We start from the raw sequence: 13,559 nt of genomic DNA, 5'->3' as shown, positions 1-13,559 counted from the left end.
TTCCAATATTGATAAGAAAATTGTTATAGTAAAAACATAGAGTAAAATGTGACAAACAGAAAAGAAAGTTACCAAGTAGCAACTATAACCAATTCTAAACTTGATCAGAGCTTGTTATCAGACACTTACTAATTTATGACGAAAAAGAGCAATATACTCATATACTATTAATAAGCCTAATAACCAGTAACAATTCCAATGACCCTTAACGATTTCTAGAATAATGATTTGTCATAACATATATCTTAGTCTCAAGATCATTATTAAAATCAAAGCACAAACTCTGGGTGATGATCCCTGTGAGTATAGTTGGGATTGGGCGCAGTGACATTTATTCTTAGATATTAAAACTACACAGGTTGCCAGGTAGAAAGGTGGCGTAGAGTAATCTATATCTTTATAGTGTGATAAAAAAGCCTATAAATTTAAAACAAATGAACGAGCAATAAAAACAATATATAGTTCCACTAAAAGTGTATACGACAGCGAATACATTAGTGATAATATGACCACGTATATTATGCCAGAGTGCAGACAAAGCTTATTTATTAAGCAGAAGCAAACAACAGAAGTCATGTTTTGATTCAATATAAAGAATCATCAATTCATTAGTTAGACTTCAATATTACATAAAACATGAGATATATTTTGATTCTCGATCGATGTCAGGTTTAAATTTCTAGTTTTAAAGTTATTGACATGCGCGAAAGGACATCTTAGAAAGCACTTTTATATAAAAATACAACGGTTATTATCAGAGTGAGTTATAGATATATTACAGAGAAGAAGAAGTATAGAAAAGGAAAGATAACTTTGCAGTAATAAAGTGCATATAAGTAGATGGTACCTGCACATGAGAAAAGCTTTGATTCCCAAGATGATAGTCTATTCCAAATATTTTCCTTTAATTCAGCAAAAATAATTTTTTTTGTCTTTTCCGGAGTAAGATGGCAGTCCCAAGTATTTTTCATGGCATTCTCCAATCGTCATATGCAAGATTTCGGCGAAATAATCTTGTATTGACTGAGCAGTATTTTGTGAAAAGGATAGATGTGATTTTTGGTAGTTTATGTGTTGACCAGAACCAACACTATACTGTTTTAGTATGTCTCTGATTGTGTCGCAATTTTTTGTTGTAGCTTCACAAAAAATTAGACAGTCATCGGCAAAAAAAAAGGTGAGATATCTTCGGGGCTGTTCTCGCAATTTTGATCCCTGTCAAATCGGAACTTCTTTCCGCTCGATGTATGAGAGATGATAATCCTTCAGAGCAGATGAGGAAAAGATAATGGGATAGTGGACATCCTTGGCGTATCCCTCGAGTCGGAATTACATTTCCTGTGGGTGTCCATTGATAAGAAAAGAGAAGGATACTGTGGTGATGCATTGCATGATAAGGCTAACCCACTGACTGTCAAAACCCATTTTGAGCATCATCCGTTCGATGAAAATCCACTCGACATGATCAAAATCTTTACTCATATCTAGTTTGATGGTTGTATGTCCTATTTTACCAGAGCGCCTATTCTTTATACTGTGGATAGTTCGAATGCAATGAGTACATTATCGGTGATTAATCTGTTTCGGAGGAAGGCACTTTGATTTTCTGAGATAGCAAAAGGTAGCGCTTCTTTGAGTCTCGATGATAAGACTTTAGCTACTATTTTATAAAGGACATTACATAAGGAGATGGGTCTATAATCACTAATGGTGTTAGGAGAATTGACTTTGGGAATGAGGGTGATAAGGGTTGTGTTTATGCTTTCAAAATCTCCTATACCCTGAAGTAAGTCTAGGACATCAGCTGATACAGATGAACTGATAATATGCCAGTATCGTTGATAAAACATGGCTGGAAGACCGTCAATACCTGGGCATTTGTCTGCCGACATAGATTTCACTGTCTGTGCAATTTCCTCTATGGTGAACGGATGCAACAAAGATCTGTTAATATCCTCTGTAATTGTGATGAGGATCGCTCTTAGGATGGTATCTATATCTGTGATTGATGGGTGGCTGGTCGAGAATAAATCAGAGAAAAAATTCTGGATAGTATTAAGGATTTCGACGTCAGAAGTGGCTTCATTACCCGATGGCGTTAGTAGCTTCTTGATTGTATTCATCTTTTTCTGTTGACAAGCTTTTTTATGGAAAAATTTTGTATTTTGATCACCCTCTTGTAGCCATGAAACCCTAGAACGTTGTTTCCAATAGATTTCTTCTTGTAAGAGAAGGCTGTCTAGAATTTTTTCCTGGCTATATAATTCTTCGTTGAAGATATTTGTTACCTCGTCAGAGACCGTTAGCTCACGAATAGAAGCTTGAATTTATTTCACTTTCTTATGGAAACCTCCGAAATTTGTAAGATGCCATGCTTGTAGATGAGATTGACAGTTTTTCATGTTGTTGAGGATTTGTGGTAAGGCTGGATTGTTGGTATCATAAAACCATATGTCTTTTATAATATTATTGCATTCTTCATGGTTTAGCCAGAAAGCTTCGAAACGAAATCTGAAAATTAGTGGACATGCTTGTAAGATGAGGAGATGGAGATTAAGAATGTAACAAAATAATGGTATAAGAGTAAGATATATGGTTCAAAAATGACGTAGTTGTATATTATAGCCAGTGGCAGAAAAACTTAATTCCACACAAACAAGCAGAATCCTGATATAAAGCCACTCCTTGCATATCATTATTCCTACCATTTTTTGGTTATTTGTATTACTGATGCATGAGCCCTTCTAGTTAGTAGACAATTTGAATTTTTTGCTAAAAAAGTACATAGAAACAGACAGTTGGAAAGAAAATGACTCTTAATAGATAGAGAATTACCTGGAGTATTTTTTCCGAGAATTGACAATTGGGGAGTGTATACCCAATGGAAGTAGTTGCAGAACTCGATGATCTGATGTGAAGAAGTCAAGGTGATTTAGCCGTACATCAGGGAATTTCTCTAGCGAGATCGGATTGACGAGACACCAGTCTAGTCTTTCTTTGATGGAGTCCGCTGAGAGCCGATTTTTATACCAAGTGAATCTATCTCCAGTAAATTAAAGATGAGATAAATTTAGAGAATCTAGGGAATCTCGAAAAGATGACATGAAACGTTCTTGGCGTATCGCACCTCTTGATATATCTTCACTCGTGAGGATTTCATTTAAATCGCCAATGACAATCCAGGGAGAGTCATACACAATAGAAGATAATCTTTCTAGGAGTGACCATGTACAGTGTTTATTCTCTGTTTCAGGGAGGCCGTACACAAATGATAATGGGTTTTTTCATTAGGCGACATAGCTATTGTGGCATGAATATGATTGAGAGAGGTGTCGTGAACTAATAGATTTTGGGATTCTGACCAAAGGAGCATCAAACCTCCTCCTGATGTCACTCGTGGGACTTCAACGCCCTTACTTAGGGATAGGTTTTGGCTAATCTTTGATAAGGAGTTTTCTGGGACTCTGGTTTCCATAAGGAAGAAAATATCTGGTCTTTTTTGTTGATTTAGTAGGTTGAGGTGTGATCTTACCGGAACTACCAAGTCCTCTAGCATTCCAGCTAATGATATTCATGACGGGAATTTTGGAAATCTGTAGGAGGGTAATAGTAAATTAGGAGTTCTTTAAATATGAGTAAATAGAAAAAATTAAAAAAATAATATATAATTCTATTTACCGATAGTTTGTAACTATAATCCAGGAACCAGAATGAATAAAATTGACCAGCAATTGGTTTAGAGCTTCTGCAAAAGAAAGTAAGGGTAATTGGGTATTAATACTAAATTAGTGGTTAAGAGTAGGTATATATATAGGGATATGTGTGATAATCAGATCATTCTACTGTGAGGGAATATTGAAATTATATTATGTTTGACAGTAGAGAACTATGATATTTGAATGTAGGCGAAGAAGAATATGAGCAAGTCTAGTATATTTGATTGGCTATAGAGTGCTATTATATTTGATGGGAGTGTTTTAGATGATCAGGATATAAGATGAGTTTGAAAATATAAGGGTTAAGCAGTGGCTTAGTTATGGTATCCTATGAGGTTATTAAATTTTAGTTTAAAAAAGCGGGCTTTATTGTGGTAGAGGTTAATTTAAAGATTGGCATTCAGTTATACTGATACCTAGCGTTTTATTATAAAACAGTTTGATAAATTTTCTTATACGCATATTATCAAAACACTTGTTGAACAGACTCATTGTATCTCTTTTGGCATAAAAAAACGTGAGAATAGTAAACTAAAATAAACAACAAGGAGTAGAAGAAAGAATTGATAACTTAAATAAACACTTACTGATACGAATGACAACGAGTGGCATGAAGAAGATGAGCGATGATAATGAAGGAGAGATCAATCAGTTTCAATCGGATTTTTAAATTACAGCTGTAGGATGGTAGAAGTAAATTAGGAGCTTTTGTATGAATAAATAAATAGGAAAATAAAAAGTGTGATTATATAAGTCTGATTACCATAAGTTTATAGGGATATTCCAAGAATCATCATGTATAGGTGATGATCAGCGAGAGGTTTAAAACTTCTGCAAAAGAAAGTGAAGGCAATTGGAAATTAGTGCTGAAATTATGGTTAGGATTTGGTATATATATATATATATATATATATATATATATATATATATATATATGTATGTTTAATCTGATTATTCTTAACTCGAGGGAATATGTGAAATATTGTTGGCTGTAGCGTGCTATGGTATTTGAGTATGGTTGAATATGAGTAAATAGAAAAAATTTAAAAAAATAATATATAATTTTATTTACCGATAGTTTGTAACTATAATCCAGGAACCAGAATGAATAAAATTGACCAGCAATTGGTATTTTAGTCCATAATCAAAAGAAAAATAATGTGTCGAGTGAGAATTTTTCTTTCTTTCTTTTCAACTAGCAACGGTCTTGCAAGCCAATTACAATATTTCTAAAATATTAAATTCACAAGGTTTATTTTACAAAGTAATCCTTCGATTTCATAAAAACAAAAAGGAAATCCTTTGGAATTGCACTTTTCCTATCTAATATGTTTGCCTAAATCGCAAATCCATAGACCTAATTTCACAATTTCGCTCCCGCCCTTTCCCGGATTATCGCAGCCTCCGACCGTCGATCCGGAGAACAGTACACGTCACTCTTTTCTCGCCGATCGGGATCGACCGTTGACGCATCGTCGGAGCCGCTACGTCCACTGGTTGTCGGAGAAGCTGCTTGTAGAAATTTGTAGCTGGTTTGTTGAATATCTACTTGTATGATTTCCTCTTTGGCTTATCTTTTCTTTTTCAGTCCCTTTGAGATCAGTCTTAGGTTGATATCCATATTGGTTTGTTTGGTTATTTACTCAGCTTACATGTGGTATTTCTTTTAGGGTTGATAGGGTAAATCGGTTTCCGGTAACAAAAGTTGAAGGAAAAATGGAAAGCTTGTAAATTTTTTCCATGATATGGTTTCGAGGGAAGTTGCCTGATTACTTAATATCCTAGAAACAATAGACATCAATAAGAGAATAAAAAACTTGTGACTACTATTCTTCAAAACTGTTTATAATGTGTTTTTCTAATTTTTAACAAATTAGCTATTGAGTTTGTTTGAGGCTGATCTTACTCTGTTTTGCAGTCTGTTGTTGTATTCAACTAATGGGTTTGGTTATAAAAGGAGTCAACCTTATGACTCTTGACTCTTGAGTAACGTTTCACTTAAACGTAGAGTTTTGCAATTACATGTTATCTGGTTCAAATCTGTGCTGAATGACTAGTTCGGATTTTGAGATTCATATTCTTGTGATATTTGTATTTCTTGGATGAGCAAATGAATGATTGAACATGGTTGTTGGTACTTGGTTAGGTAAGGTTATATCGGTGCAAGTTTAAAGCATCTTTTACTTAATAGGTTTTATCTACAGTTCTCTTTGATATGTGGTTGAACATTGTTTTGCATTTTAGGTTCACTCGGTTTATAAATTTAGTTATCAGCTATCGATGTCGCTATACGACTCTTTGGTGTCCTAAAATAGCCAGATTATTTATGTGTCGATAATTAAAGGATTTCTCTGTCATAGAAATTGTCTCATTGCTGATTCCCGATCTCTGTATGTGTTATCTAGCTTAAATTTCTTCGTTAATCATTTGGGCTGAGTTAATTTTCAGACAAATCATTAGTCTTATACAGTTAATTCTATAACATGCACTTTTTGCAGTTTGTGCTCGCAAAGACAAGGTAATAGCCATGGTGGCTGCGACCAAAGGACTTTTCATTTCCTGGTAAAAGAATGTTTGATGTTTTTATTTTTTAGGTTTGCTTGGAAAATGCCTGAACCATCCATTTGACATGTTCGTTTTTTTTTTTTTTTTTTTGGGGTAATTGTTCAGTGATGTTCCGATGGCACAATACATAATAAGCATGAACGCGGCGTTGCCAGCGTCACAGAAATTCATAATACAAGTTTTGGACAGCACTCATTTATTTGTGCAACCGAGTGTGGGTGACATGATAAGAAGTGCCATCACCGAATTTAGAAACCAGATTTCGTATGAAAAGCCAGCTTAACAATGCTACTACTTCTGTATGACACAACTTATTGTACTGGATCCACTTATTTCTTTCCTATATTCGCTGCCATGTCGTTCGTAAAGTTGTATGACGAGTGGTGTATCAAATTCATGATAGAATTATTGGGACTGCATAAGAGAGCCCCAAAGGCTTTTACAGGAGATTCTCGACAGCTCATTAAGAGACTGGCGTTTCCAGCCCCAAAGGCTCTCTCTTTCACCCTCGTTGTAAGAGAAGCTTGGTCGGGAATTTTACCGATAAAAACTATATGTGTTCGGTCTGAATGAACATCTAGGCGGTAAATAACGAAGCCTAATCCTGCGGTATGTGCTCGAGTCTCTGTGTCATCATGTGGTTGAATGACAGGTCATACGAGTATAGGCATCACAATGAAGCTGATATGGATCACTTCTAGTCCTCGCATGTTTATTTGAAACAAGCAGCTTGAGCTTCTTCGAAACTGTTCTCGATGCTGGTCAGTTATACTTGGTATAGAGTTATACATAGATATGAGTAAATAAGTTTATTATTCCACATTACTACTTTTTTTTCAAATTAGACACATCTATGAGTGTTTAGTTACAAACAAGTAATTAATAGTGTCAATTTTGTCACTATTAATTACATGTTTGTAACTGAATACTTTTAGTTCGGTCTAATTTGAAAAAAAGTAATAATGTGAAATCAGTCACTTATTTATTCTTATTGATGTCCAATCCCTGAATTTATCAATGAAAGAACACAATATTAACTAGCAGCCAAAAAAAAAAAAAAAAATCATGGTGTACAACAGTTGACCTTGGAATCAACTCGTGATGACAATGAATAATTTGAGTACATTATACATATGTTTGACCAACAATTCATGAACCCTAATGCACCATAATTATACCATAAAACAAACTAACAAAGGATTGAAATACCATAACCCACAGATATATTAGTGTTCCGTTTTACGGAGATACCTCCTACGTCGAAGATATTCACAAAAATACCGTCAAAGTGGTGAGGGAAAAACATACTAAAAAAGATTTTATGATATAACACAAGCCTTTGATGTTTTATTAATTGGCGATGGACCCTACAAACCAACAGGAGTCTTTGTATTGTGTTTTTTTGGGAAAAGTTCCTAGTAAGTCACCGATCTTGTACTATAGACCAAACACGCTTAGCTTCGGTGTTACCAAGTGAGGAGATTCCGAAAAGAGGATATTACCGAGTTATTAAAAATGAATTACACAAGATATCTATATTTATCTAGAACTAATAACCTCAACCGCATTGTATCGTGAGATGTTACGCCGCGGAGAAGGGTAGTTTAATTTATATTCACACTGTTTGCTCGTGAAGTCTTCGAATCATCATCTATGATCCTCATCACGAGCCTTCAGGACGAGCCTATTGTTGAATTGATCACCAACCCCGTCGAAGATAATTGCAGCAAATGAGTTTTGATGATGAACACCTCTAGTATGAAATAGAATCTCTTAAACTAATCAGAAGAAAATTATATATGAATGATAAAAAAAAAAAATGGACGACTATTTCAATGAATTTTTGGTTTATTTTTCATAGCAAGACCAGAGATGCATGAGCGAACAAAGATTCCTAGTAATTCTCTGACAGACAATTTGAACATTCGCTGGTTGTATGAGCTAGTTTCTGGCTAAAACAAAAAAGATATTTTATTCAGAAACTCATAAACAATTCAATCTATTATTTCGCTCTATATATATTTATATGAATAACTCTAATGGCGATATATTTTACGCACTGAATGTCAACATCTATGTTTTTATTTTATTTTCTGATTCAATAATTAGTAAAACACGTGAGAGAATTTTGTGCTGTCGACAAACTAGTTTATCTATCTATTAAATATCCAAGTTATTCGATACAAGCTATATACTTTATATTAAGATAAAATACCGAATAACTATTAAGCTCAATATATTCAAAGATGAAATTCCCATGTAAAGAAATAATTTTGAACATACATAGAGAGTTTCTTGGAAAAAATTTCCTAACAGTCTTGGTGCGATGTTATTATTGACGCAGAGCATGAGTATTGATAGAGATTGCAGATTTATAGTAAAATCCTTTTTGGAAAATGCATACGAAGAAAAGAAGTATGTGGATAATTTGAGTGTAGATGTTGTGCGAAACTACCATCCCGTCGCAAAGTCTAAAAGGAAATGAGTTCGTGTAAGTGGCTCAATCATTAGGGAAATTCATCACCCACATATCAACATTTTTTTAATATATATATATATATATATATAGAGAGAGAGAGAGAGAGAGAGAGAGAGAGAGAGAGAGATAGAGAGAGAGAGAGAGAGAGATGGAAGTACGATTTTCTTTGGTGAAAGGATAGCAGTCAAGCCACAAGAGAAGAGATCATTAACATCGACGTTTCGAACTGCTGCTGAATCCATGGGCAGGCAAGAGACAACCTGGCGAAGCTTTCACTCACACCTCCGGTGTGGAAAGAGCGGAACTCAGTTCATCTTTCAATCGGAGTAACAAACTACTCGAGCCTCCCGACGAAGCCAACATAAATCATATCCGAATAAATAAAAGAATCTTTTTTGTTGGTTGTGGATCCGGGCTTGTATTTGAGTTCTATAGTTAATGTTAAACAACTTTCGGACTCGATATGGACGGACAACCCGCAAGAAAGAATTATTCATGAGACTCTGATAGTACGAGGGTCTGATTATGAGGATCTTCGAATCATACCTCTCTGATAGTATGGTGTATTCCCTCTCAGCCTAACTCAGATAAATGATTGTTCTAGAATGGCTATTCCTCACGAATTCTCCTTAACGACATCATTCTCTTCGCAGAAGCCTTATTGATAGTTTTCAACCACTTGGAGTTCCCTTTCATCGATTTTGTACGGATCCTCCTTTTCTTCCCAAAAAAAGGAAGGAGAAGGATCTTCTTCAGTGGATCCCTCTCGATATCGTTCTTCTTTACACTTTTTTTTCAATGAAAACTCGAGATTCAGCAGTTCTCTCTTTCCGAAATCGTATGAGACAGTGGGCTAACCCGACCAATCTTGCTTGAACAATAGAAAGAGCCACCGGTTTATCTCTCCATCGAATCAAATTAGCCAAAGGTGTTCGTTCATGAGCCCAGGCTAAAGTTTCAATCAATTCCTGCCAATATCCATGCCAGGATATTAAGAACATAAATCCAGTAGCCCAAACAAGATGTCCAAATAAGAACATCCATGCCCAGACCGATAAACTATTCATACCGAAGGGGTTATATCCGTTGATAAGTTGTGAAGAGTTTAACCATAGATAATCTCTTAACCATCCCATCAAATAAGTGGAAGACTCATTAAACTGTGAAACGTTACCCTGCCATAACGTGATGTGCTTCCAATGCCAATAAAAAGTAACCCATCCTATGGTATTTAACATCCAAAAAACCGCCAAATAAAAGGCTTCCCAAGCCGAAATATCACAAGTACCGCCTCGTCCCGGACCATCGCAAGGAAAGCTATAACCAAAATCCTTTTTATCTGGCATTAACTTGGAACCACGTGCATCTAAAGCCCCCTTTACTAAGATCAATGTAGTTGTATGTAAACCTAAAGCAATAGCATGATGAACCAAGAAATCGCCGGGTCCTATTGTTAAGAATAGCGAATTACTATTTTCATTAATAGCATTTAACCAATCCGGCAACCATATGCTTCGACCGGCATTGAACGCGGGACCATTCGTTGAAGATAAAAGTACATCGAACCCATATGAAGTTTTACCATGAGCGGGTTGTATCCATTGGGCAAATATGGGTTCAATCAAGATTTGTTTTTTTGGAGTACCAAAAGCAAGCATGACATCATTATGAACATAAATTCCCAAAGTATGGAACCCGAGAAACAGGCTGGCCCAACTTAAATGCGAGATGATAGCTTCTTTATGGTCTAACATTCTTGCCAATACATTATCCTCATTTTGTTCCGGATTGTAATCTCTAATAAAAAAAATATAGCTCCATGAGCGAAGGCTCCTGTCATGATGAATCCTGCAATGTATTGGTGATGAGTATATAAAGCAGCTTGAGTAGTAAAATCTTGTGCTATGAATGCATAAGCGGGTAAAGAGTACATGTGTTGAGCAACCAAGGAAGTAATAACCCCTAAAGAGGCTAGAGCAAGACCTAATTGAAAATGAATAGAATTATTAATTGTGTCATAAAGACCTTTATGTCCACGTCCCAATCGACCCCCCGGAGGAGTATGCGCCTCTAAAAGATTTTTTATACTGTGCCCAATACCGAAATTAGTTCTATACATATGACCAACAATAATAAAAATAAAAGCAATAGCTAAATGATGATGAGCAATATCAGGCAGCCATAAACTTTGCGCTTGTGGATGGAATCCCCCGAGAAGGGTTAGAATCGCAGTTCCCGCTCCTTGGGAAGTACCAAAAAAATGACTACTGGTTTTTGGATAAAAGCATACACTCTATTTTAACTAAAAAAAAGGGAAAAAAACTTTTTAAAATCTTAGTCGAGGCTAGGTAAATTAGATAATTTTGTGGGACAAATTGTAAAAAAAAAGCATTTATTCGTGTCATGTTTACGAAGATGGGACTCCTTATTTTATTTTTAAAAAATTGTCTACCGGATTAAATAAATTAGTTGGACCCACTTCACCGATTGCTCATTTTTTTATACTATTTTTAATGGCGCTTTTTAGATCATTTTTTAGTTTAGACCTTTATTCTATTTTATTTTCATCCATGATAGAGCAATTATTCAACTCTTTTTCCTCTTTGGATCATAATTTACTCAAAACTTCTTGAATTTTCCTACAGCTTCAAATAAATTCGGTAATTCTTCAACTTTGATGCAATCTAAAAATTTTCCAATATTTTTAATACAACTATATTTTCATTTCAATAAAATCTAACCGTTCTCAATATTTATTAGTTTTTATGGATTCCTGCAAAAAAGAATTTGAGTTTGAGTAGAAGTTTAATTTTACTGAGTCTGGTTTTATGTTATTTTGTATTGGAAAATTCCTTTAATTGTGGGATTATTTTCTCACGAAGGGAATTAAAATAAATTATAGCATGAATTTCTGCCTATGTCTAGATCTGGAATAACTGGAAATTTTATTGTATATTCATCAAGTTAATGGGTTTGTTCTTTAATGAGCCGAATACCATGACAGGAGCTGCATGTCTATTGAATGAGACTAACTAGGACAAGACTCAAGATTGAAGCATTAATGTAGGCTAGTTCGATCCCGAAGGTAACGGAGGGAAGTTTTTTGGAAACAGGTCGCCTTCCGAACGAAGTGATTCATCATGCTCAAACATGAGCGATCATGTCTACGTTGTTTTCTAGACTCACTTACCTTTCATTCTGCTCCAACCAATTTAACAAGGAATAAAGACCTAGTCCGCATTAAAGAACCAGAAAAAAAAAACAGATTATCTTTTCATACCCGCCCGAAGAAAAACAGTAAGACTTAGAAGTTGAGTTATATAAACAACCAGCCTCTAATCGCCTCAGGATGAGCCGCATCAACGGATTGTAGGATTCCCGTTTCAAAAATCATGAAGCATGTCGCGAACTTATATTCGATGAGTTGTTATGGATATTGATGCTGCTGTTTCCTATCATGGGTTTAACACAATTCTTGGTCGGATGTTATGAGTTCTATGGAATGATGTATTCTTGGGTTTATGGAATGCTTTGGTTTTTGATGTCCAAGATTAATGAGGTGCGGAGCTTTGCATCTGACATTCGTTGGGCTTCAGTCCCTTTAAACCCGGCCGAAGACTAGTGGTAGGTGGTCCCGCGCACACACAAAGATAATTAATATTATGCATAACTAAAAGTTGAATAATATTACATTTTGGTAATATTGTATTGTGCTCACAGCTTAAGCATTTATTGGGGTAATTTTTTTTGTTAAATAATTATAAAAATGGTGATGTAGCTAAATAGCCAATTTAAAGTTACGAATTTGCAAAATAGTCAAGGTTTGTTTTAATTTAGTGAAATAGCCAAAATGTGCAGTAAGTTGGTTTCAAAAAAAATTTTGAACCCAAGATTAATTTATTTGAAAGTGATAAATTACTTATAATAATCATAAAAAAATAATAATATTGGCTGTCAATTTTTTTTTTTAAATGTAAATTTGGCTAGTTTACCGAAAAGTTAAAACCTTGACTATTTTACTAATTATTAAGTTTCAAATGACTATTTTGTACAATTTTTCCTTATAAAAAATGAATTTATACTCTCAGTATGATTCAAATTTGCCACTAACTTTAAGTACTATAACATTATTGTAACCCGATGATAAGCACTTTAAATCTAATCATGAGGTCGTTTTTTTCTTACCAATATATGTTGATATATTCACCTGTACACGCTGGTATTCGTTTATCAAGTTTCTCCACAATTTTTTTGTTCATACATAAAATGTTTATGGGCAGGGACGGAATTAGACATGTAAATTTTGATCATGTTTATGACGTGTATGTGTATAAAATTGACAAACGTAAATTGAAATTAAAATTAAAAATATAGTGATGGTGTGTTTGTGGTTACAAATGGTTGGTAAAATATAATTGTTCTATTGAATGGCGTGATTTACTCAAATTACGAGTAAATCCACCATTAAGTGATGTTAGGTCGGATTTTTTACACCATGCATTGTTTGATAAGTGCTTGAGAAATTTCTTTTATTAGTGGCGAAAAAGAAAACAAGTCACGATAAGGTACTTTTGTCCATAATCTAAAAGCAAGCTGAAGCCATTTGGGTTTCGTACTCTGCATTTGGGTTGAAGGAAATTTGGAGTATATGGAGACTAGACATAAGTTATTTGTTCGTTATCATGTCTACTTTCATGGATGTACAGGAAATTCTTCGTTAACATCTTATACAAAGTTATTTTGGCACAAAATAATCTAGAACAGTTTATATATTATTATAAAGGTATTGGTGGTTTTTG

At 34.6% G+C, this 13,559-nt stretch overlaps 1 protein-coding gene across 3 annotated transcripts; it reads left to right on the top strand.

The window, feature by feature from the left end:
• Positions 1-4,864: 4,864 nt before the first annotated feature.
• On the top strand, positions 4,865-6,703 carry LOC149402996 (Nucleotide excision repair, TFIIH, subunit TTDA). Of its 3 annotated transcripts, none has more exons than XM_089608168.1 (3): positions 4,865-5,212; positions 6,215-6,278; positions 6,387-6,703. In XM_089608168.1, exons 2-3 carry the CDS (start codon positions 6,244-6,246, stop codon positions 6,562-6,564), a joined length of 213 nt encoding a protein of 70 aa, XP_089464294.1. In that variant the 5' UTR covers positions 4,865-5,212; positions 6,215-6,243; the 3' UTR covers positions 6,565-6,703. The 3 variants fall into 3 exon arrangements, with proteins under 3 accessions (XP_089464294.1, XP_089464293.1, XP_089464292.1); XM_089608167.1 differs by having other exon boundaries at positions 4,865-5,267; XM_089608166.1 differs by having other exon boundaries at positions 4,868-5,248.
• The last annotated feature ends 6,856 nt before the right edge of the window (positions 6,704-13,559 follow it).

Source organism: Urtica dioica, chromosome 3 (assembly GCF_054948205.1).
Source record: "Urtica dioica subsp. dioica isolate 48M chromosome 3, U.dioica_male_clone48M_v1_H2, whole genome shotgun sequence".
NCBI lineage: Eukaryota > Viridiplantae > Streptophyta > Magnoliopsida > Rosales > Urticaceae > Urtica > Urtica dioica.
This window is presented reverse-complemented; position numbering and strand designations above follow the sequence as displayed.